The 8,670-nt window shown below is 38.1% G+C and overlaps 2 protein-coding genes across 2 annotated transcripts; both read left to right on the forward strand.

Moving 5' to 3' along the window:
- The first annotated feature begins 209 nt into the window (after positions 1-209).
- On the forward strand, positions 210-2,057 carry LOC131604226 (uncharacterized). The gene is made up of 4 exons (XM_058876684.1): positions 210-239; positions 557-1,030; positions 1,141-1,830; positions 1,956-2,057. Exons 1-4 carry the CDS (start codon positions 210-212, stop codon positions 2,055-2,057), a joined length of 1,296 nt encoding a protein of 431 aa, XP_058732667.1.
- A 5,030-nt stretch (positions 2,058-7,087) lies between these two features.
- LOC131604227 (uncharacterized) lies at positions 7,088-7,801 on the forward strand. Its single transcript, XM_058876685.1, has one exon. The coding sequence runs from the start codon at positions 7,088-7,090 to the stop codon at positions 7,799-7,801; it is 714 nt and encodes a 237-aa protein (XP_058732668.1).
- Positions 7,802-8,670: the final 869 nt, after the last annotated feature.

Below are 8,670 nucleotides of genomic sequence, written 5' to 3' on the forward strand. Positions count from 1 at the left end.
TTACCAACACTTCCGGCGATAGCATTTACTCCCAAATGCTTAACTACGGACCCTAATGGCATGGTAAGGAAACTAAAAATAAAGTCAACAAAATCTCCATCGGCTTCTGCATAAATAATATTTTTCTGAGACTTACTTTGCATTACTTTAACATCAATTTTCCTTGTGCTGTTGCTAGCAACAGGACTTACTCTAACTGCTGACGCAAAATGGTTAGGTTTTATGTCTTTGTTTTTGGCGTAACTTGCCTAGAATGTATTTGTAAGAGGCTCCCAACTACTTATAGTACTTTCATTTCACTATAGTCCAAGAGTTCTCTAACTAACTCTTGCTGACTCACTACAAATGCCAATAAACGTGGCTCATGGCAAAGCACTAACGTAACAAATACATTCTAGAATACTTAGTAGATTCTACCCTTTTTTTCTCCCCTTTGGAACCTCATAATCATTGAGGTGTTTGGGCCTTCCATAATTTCTCTTGGGCCTGAGATGAGGAATTCTTTCCTCATGTTTTGACTCCTCTTCTTGCTGCTGCGTGACATTACCAACCACAGCAACCAGAAACATCACCATTCCTTGATAACATGAGAAATCTCTACCAATCTGTCCAACACCTTGACTCGGACGTTGTTTGGAACAACCATCTGTGCAATCAAGTATTGTTGCGTCCCAAGAATCCATGCGAATCCCTTTGCACGAAGTTGTTTATGAATATTGATGACACTGAACTATCAAATAAGTATTTTGTTTGTTTTTCTTGTTACAAGTTCACTACTTTTCAAAATGTTGATTGTATTTGTACACGCGGAAGTTCCTCTATTAGAGAGGCATGGAATTTGGATTCTGAGAATCAGAATAATGCCCAAGATGGTGTATTTGTTAGAAAAAATGGACCGATGTTTCTGATTTCTGATGATTTGAAGATCGTGCCAAGTTCAATGTTGAGTTCACTAGAGATGTTGATCCAATCGGGCCATTCCGACTTGACTCAATTAGAAGAAATCACACACAATATTGGCAAGCATGAGGTAATTAATGTTGTTGCTTTGTTTTATGTTTGATGTGTATCTATGTCATAATTTATTTATTCTATCATTTTTCTAATTCTTTTCCATTTGTGTTTTAACTTTTTTTATAGATGTTAAACCTCCTCAAGTATACCTTAATCTCTCATGAGCCTCTAACGAATACAATTTTGGCAGGCAGTTCCATAAACAAAGACATTCCGCCCAACCAAATTCCATCCGCTGTTATAGAAACTCCCTTGGCTAATGACAACACCCGGAAAATGGTTGTTAAAGTAATGCAAAGTAAATCTCAGAAAAATATAATCTATGCAGAAACCAAAGGAGATTTTGTTGACTTCATTTTTAGGTTTCTTACCATGCCATTAGGATCCATAGTAAAGCGTTTGGGAGTTAACTCTTTTGCCGGACCTGTTGGTAATTTGTACGAGAGTATGGAGAGCTTTGATCCGACTTCAGTGTTTCTCAATCCTGGCATAGTACAACAATCTAATTGTCCAAACCATCCTCTTAACATTCCCCATGTCCTACCACGTCCCACTACATATTATTATGACTATAAAATTGGAGGAGTGATTTCTAAGTCATCGGAATCTAGCTCAAGAATAACACCCTTGGTTTCACGGGACTTCAACATGTTAAAAGGTGTTGTGGGATTTGTGAAGCAATATGCATTATATGGTGTAGGAGACGATCTTAAAGTAAAAAAAGTTTCGGCTAATTTTTGCTTTTCGTATCTGAAAGAACTGAACCTTTCTCTTGATGATCTTGAAGTGAAGGCGATAAGCATCGGTGATGTTGAGGTAAATCGGCTATTATATTTAGAGTGAAAACTCATTATTCACTAATTTATTGCTAGTTTTTTTTATAGTTTTTCTTCTGTTATTTTAACCACTCTGATTCTCTTGACTTGTGAATTTTGCTGTAGGCTTTGAGCCTCCTTGGAGCTTGTGTGACATCAAACTTTACCTTAACGAGTGGACTCAAACACTTCTTGAATGTGCCAAAACAAGAATCCACTTTGACATAAGCAAACTAGTTGGTTAATTTGATGATTTTTCAAATGAGTCTGAATTATCAATTGGTTATAGTTTCACTTTTTTTGAGCAATATCTAGTAGGTCTTGCACCCAAGTTTCTAACATTCCTAGTTTGAGGGTTTGCTCTATGTTAGCAATACTTAATTGGATTGCATTTTTTCTATTGGTTTTTATATATACAAGTTCTATTACCTTATAGTTGTTGTCAAAGTTCTTTCTTGTTCTATATTATATCCTACAAACTATTTTCTACTTAACCAATTAGGACTAATGGAAGCCAAAAAAAACATTATGAATACAGTTTGTTAAATCTAACAAGTTGATTCTTTTTTTTAATAGGAACTCAAAACCTTCAAATTAAATTCGTAGGAATTTTTTTTTTTTAAAAGCAAGAAACAATTTTATTAATCCAAAGAACAAAATACAACAAAGACAAGTACTTCCCCATCAAAGAAAATTACACTCCTATTGCAATCTAGCTAAGGTAAAACAATGGGTTATTGCTAAACTCATAGAAATTACAATTGACACGCATAATTTTCCCGATAAAAGACCATCTCCAAACAAGGGCTTTACAACTCCACACTACATCTCTTGAATTCCAAGACGAGTTGTTAAAAACAATATCATTCCTCCTCAACCAAATGCTCCAAAGAATTGCTAGCCAAATAGTTCCCTCCTTCCCTTTTTTAACCTTCTTAGATCTACAAAAATTACTCCAAACCCAAAAACTCTCCTTCAAATCCTCAAAACAAATATGGCTCAAACCTATCCATTCGGCCATCTCCTTCCAAACAATAATGACGTTCCGACAACTCAAAAAAGAATGTTTCAAGGTTTCATTAACTTCCCCACAAAGTGCACAAACCGTACACAAAGAATCAACAATAATACCTCTCTTCAATAGATGATCTTTAGTTGGTATTTTATTGAGGAAACTACGCCAACCAAAAGCTTTTACCTTAATCGGGACCTCCACCTTCCATAAATCTTTAAAGACCGTATCAAAACGATTAACCAGACCGATAGGAATAGAACTACCATTCAAAATGAAATAGCAAGATGAGACCGAAAAAGACCATCTTTATCATGAATCCATGCAAGTTTATCCTGCTGGGCCGGACACAAATTAACCGACACAAGAGTCCTCGCCAAAGCCTCCAGCTCAAGATGGATGAGCGCTGCTTGCCCCGCAGAGACTGCCGACTCAGCGACGGTTCTGTTATTGTCTTCGGCAGAATCAGCATTCAGCGACTCAGGCAGACTCGGCATAGTCAGCGGCTCAGCACCACCAGCCTCTGCACCAGCTTGCCCACCAGTAGCCGCTACTCCACCTTGAGAACCAGCACCACCCGGCCTCAACACAGTACCTCCACCGGCTGGACCAGCTTCCAGTACTCCATAGTATGTTTTTAAATTACAGACCACAACTGTAATATTACTGATGCATTAGCCTCTACAACTGTATAGAAACAAAATTCCAAGGTGATGTTAGTTGGAATATTTTCCATTCCTATGTTTTTTTTAAGTTTCGATAAATTATGCCTAAGGAACTTTTTATTCTAAGGAATTTATTTTACATATAATATTGTCCATTTCTACTCTCATGTTATAGGGTGGGAATCTTACATTCCCATATGAATAAGAAGTAACCACCCATAACTTCTCATTCACAAACATTTTAATTTATTTATTTTTTATTTTAAAAATTAAATTTAATACATTTCATAAACATTCCCAGAAAATTATATTACTCACCAAACACATAAATAAGAATAAAATTCTCAGGAATAATATTCCCATAAATAATATTCAAAGAATTATAATTGTAATCCTTAAAACAAACACACCCTAGGTAATACATTTCTCACCAACAAATTTAAAAAAAACACTCCCTCCATTTATTTTTTATTATAATCGCTTTAAAATAAAAAATTGTTTCACAATATAAGTCGTTTTACAATTTTAATGAATAATTAATGATATTTTTTCTATTATATCGTTAAATATTTATTATTCTCTCTCTTTTTAATTATATAAATTTATCTTTCACATGCTTTTATAATGATATACAATTTTATAAAAACCTTCGTAATTTTTTAATTTAATACAATAATAATTTTTTTTTTAATATATGTAAAAAGTCCAAAATAACTTATATTAAAAAACCGGAACTAGCACAAAATAAATAGTTTTCACTAATACAATAAAACCACACAACTAATATTTATTATTAGTAAAAAAGACACAAGACAAATATATGTCACTCATACATAAAAAGTGTAAGATAATTAATTTTTTTATTTATAAAAAATACGACACATATATTTTTCATCAATAAATATTTTAAAAAAATAATAAAGGAAAAATACTTGTTACTAATGCATAAAAACACAAAATAAATAATTAAAAGACAAAAGTAAATCCGTTTCAAATCAAATGGCAATATCTCGCGACTTTAATTAGATTTTAAAATAAGGAATAAAGTTAATAGTGGTCAAAAGGCGATTTCCGATGAAGGTTTTTCCGTTTGGGGCTTTCCGGTAGCCTCACGGTGAGATTCCACGAGCGTTTGTGTTCTGTTTTCCGGCGATTTCTGAAGGCCTCTAGAGTGGTGTCGTGTTTCCTATCATCTTCGGTTTAAACTCCTGGCTTTAGGGCTCAGGGACCTTGGTGAGAAGATTCAAATCGATACTGTTTTAGGGCTTTTGGTTTCACTGGGTAGTATCGCTCATCTTGTTTGTTCTTCGTCTTCGACTTTCTGGTGTGGTGGTCTTCATTTTCGTTTTCATCTTTGGAGCTGTGGATTCTTCAGTTTCCTTAGGTCCTCTGTCTGTGTTCTACTTTTGGGGCTGAGGAAGAGTTTGTTCTCTTCAGGTTGGGCTGCGGTGTGTTTTGTAAGCTTCTTCGAATGTATCGTAGATTCGTCCAACAAGAGGAAGGGTGGAAGCAGGTGTCGCGATTTCGCAAGCCGGTCAAGAGCTATGTTCGATGGGATGTCTTCCCGCTGGGTGGAAGAAATAGCAATCGACCCGATAACTCTAAGGAGTTGACGTCCTTTTATGTCTCTGAATTTCCAGATACCTCTTGCGCGAAGGATTTATTTCAGTTGTTCGGATGTATAGGGAACGTGGTTGAGGTGGCTTTTTCACCTAGAAGGAACAAGTATGGAAAATGCTTTGGATTCGCAAGGTTCGTGGAGGTGGAAGACGGAAGATTGCTAGCGGTCAAACTTGACAATATGGTTATTGGGGAGAAGAAAATCCACGTTAATCTTCCACGGTTTGAAAGGAAGCAGGGAGGTGTTAACCGAACCGGCATGAAGCCAACTTTCCATCACAGGGAGGGTAATCACAGAAGAGTGGGGAGTGCGGCACCGCTAGATCGATCTTTTGTCAATATCGTTAAGGGCAACTCGTTTAACTTGAAAACGAACTGTGGAGAAGGCACGACGGGTAAGGAGTTTTGTTTTTCTTCTACGGATAGTATTAGAAACAGATTGAGTAAAGCTTTTGTCGGAAAAGTGGCAGTGCCGGGTACAGCTTACAATATCCAGACTTACATGGAGATGGAAGGGGTATTCGCGGTTAAAGTTTCTCCTATGGGAGGTAACGTCTGCCTTCTTGAAGAGTCGGAGGAAGGTTTTATTCAGGACTTGGTTGGTGAGGGGCAGGATTGGTGGAAGAATTGGTTTTGTGATGTTAGGAAGTGGGAGGAGGGTATGATTGAGGAACACAGGGAAGTGTGGTTGAGAGTCTACGGAATACCTGTCCATGCCTGGAATGCGGATTTCTTTGTGTCCTTGGCTGAATCGTTGGGGACTTTCGTTTGTATCGGCGAGAGGACATCTAAAGGTCTCACTTTCGATGTAGCCAGGTTATTAGTTAAGGTGCAGTTGTCTTTCATGGCTCCCAACTCGCTCACGGCTATCATTGACGGCAAGCGGTTTTGCTTAACTATTAGGGAGGAACGCTGGGGTATACCATCAGCTTCAGCAGGTAATGCTAAATCCCATTCTGTGTCTATTTCTTCCTCTGATTCGGAAGATCTGTTGTTTGAGGATGAGAGCCTAAGGAATGAGGGTTTATCTGCGGACAATTCGGAGGATAGCATTACGCAATTCTCGGACAGGTCTATGAAGGAGAGATCAGTGTGGATTTCTGATAAATTAGGGGATGTTGTCTCTGCTGAGCACAAGACAGCGGTTAATGAGGGTGTGAGAGAAGGTGGAAGTTCGGATAATGTGGCGGAGAATATCGGAACAGGGGAGTTTGATGACGCCATCCGGAAGGTCCGTAAGGATTGTGCTAATCACAACAGCGGTGTTGCTGCTAGTAACAAAGATAAAACATTTTTTCCTGTGCAGCCTCAGTTTTCCGATCAGCGCTCCTTTTGTGCTGACACTGAGCCTATTTCCAGTAAGCAGGGTGGAACTAGAAGCTCTCCCAGCAAGGTTGACTGTTCCTTGGCGGTGACTGCAGCAGGAGATAAATTATTTATTAAGAAGAAGCTGAGGACGAAATTAATTAATGAGAGGGATTGGAATAAAAGGTTGAAAGGTGTTAAGGATAGGGTGGATTCGGTGGCTTTTGAACCTTGTATTAATGGTCCGATTTTGAGCCCCATCAATTATTTGGAGGGGACAAAGTATTTGGAGGTCAATGGTGATGTTATAGCAGGTGATAATTCTATTTATTACGGGGAACAAAATGAAGAATCGGACATTGGAAGAAATAACGATAGGCAATGGAGGTTGATGGATGTGGACATTGGGGGCAAACTTTGTTCGGCTATTGTGGCGCTTGGTGTGGTTGATGCGAGGGGTAGGAACAACCTTTTGTCTAAGATTGAATCTTTGGAGTTGGGGGAGGTAAGGAAGGAGAACAAAGAAGGTGAACAATGATTATAGGCTCATTGAATATTAGGGGGGAGCGAATGCGCTCAAAAGAAGGAGGATTGGTGCGTTGATTAAAAGAGGCAATGCGGATGTTTTTCTAATTCAAGAAACAAAAATTGTTAACATGGATGGTGACTTGGCCAAGTCTTTTTGGCATTCTTCGGAGGTAGATTTTTCTTTCTCTAACTCGATTGGTAGGTCGGGAGGATTGCTCATTTTATGGAATAACAAAGTGGAGGTTATTAATAGTTTTAGAGGTGAAGGTTATTTAGGGATAAAAGCTTGTTGGGAGAATAAGTTTTACTACTTGATTAATGTGTACTCTCCGTGCCTTAGGACTAAAAAGATGGAATTATGGAAGAAGTTGCTTGAGTTAAAGGAGGCTTTTAAGGATGGGGATTGGATAGTGGGAGGAGATTTTAATGCGATAAAAAATTCTAGAGAAAGGAAGGGTCGCGGTTTGTTTATGAATAATAGAGAGATGGAGCTTTTTTCGGAGTTCATTGATAAAAGCGAGTTGGTGGATATTCCTTGCAAAGGAAAAAAGTTTTCTTGGTTTAGTGGAGATGGTAAGTCGATGAGTAGAATTGATCGGTTCATTGTTTCCAATGACGTAGTGTCTAGATGGGAGGTTACGGGTCAACTCATCGGTGATAGGGATATTTCGGATCATTGTCCAATTTGGATCATTAAGGATCATAGGAATTGGGGTCCTAAGCCATTTAAGTTCAATAATGAGTGGTTTAGCTTTGACTCTTTTATTCCTTTTGTGGAGAAGGAGTGGAAAAGTATTAAGGTGGAGGGGCGAGGAGACTTCGTGTTAAAGGAAAAGCTCTAGATTTTAAAAATTAAATTGAGAGCTTGGAATAAGGAGGTGTTTGGTAGAATTGATTTGGAGATGGAGGATGGTGTGGATAAGATGAACGTGGCCGATGAGGTATTGGCTTCCGATGATGTCTTCGACTTTGATAGTGTGATGGAGAATAGGAAGGAAGCTTGTAGTAATTTTTGGAAGAACTTGAGAATAAAAGAAAATATGTTGCTTCAAAAGTCGAGATTGTGTTGGATTAGAGAAGGAGACTCCAATAGTAAGTTTTTCCATAAGGTGTTGAAACAAAGAAGAAGAACTAACCATATCGGTCCGATTCTTTCTTCGGACGGTATGGCGGATTCGGTGGATGAAGTTAGGGAGACGGTGTTTAAACATTTTGAGAAGAAGTTTGCCGAAGAGGAGCATGCTAGACCTATTTTAGAGGGTATTCCTTTCAAGACCCTTAGTGAGGAAGAAGTGGATTTTTTGGAGAAACCTTTTCTTCAAGAGGAGATTAAAGAGGCGGTGTGGGAATGTGGTGGAGACAAAAGCCCGGGTCCGGACGGGTATTCTTTTCTCTTCTTTAAAAAGTGTTGGTTCTTTTTAAAAGAAGACTTATTTAATTTCTTTAAATACTTTTTTGGAGGGAACAATTTGTCTAAGGCCATCACGTCATCTTTTTTAACTCTAATTCCAAAGAAGCAAAACCCTTTGAGTTTGGATGATTATAGGCCCATATGCTTGGTGGGATGTATTTATAAGGTGGCGGCTAAGCTTTTGGCGGGGAGACTGAAAAAGGTACTAAATTCTATTATTTCATCTAGACAAACCGCTTTCGTTCCTGGTAGATATTTGTTAGATGGGGTGCTTGTAGCGAATGAGGTGGTTGATTATGC

This window comes from Vicia villosa, linkage group LG5, assembly GCF_029867415.1.
Source record: "Vicia villosa cultivar HV-30 ecotype Madison, WI linkage group LG5, Vvil1.0, whole genome shotgun sequence".
NCBI classification, from domain to species: domain Eukaryota; kingdom Viridiplantae; phylum Streptophyta; class Magnoliopsida; order Fabales; family Fabaceae; genus Vicia; species Vicia villosa.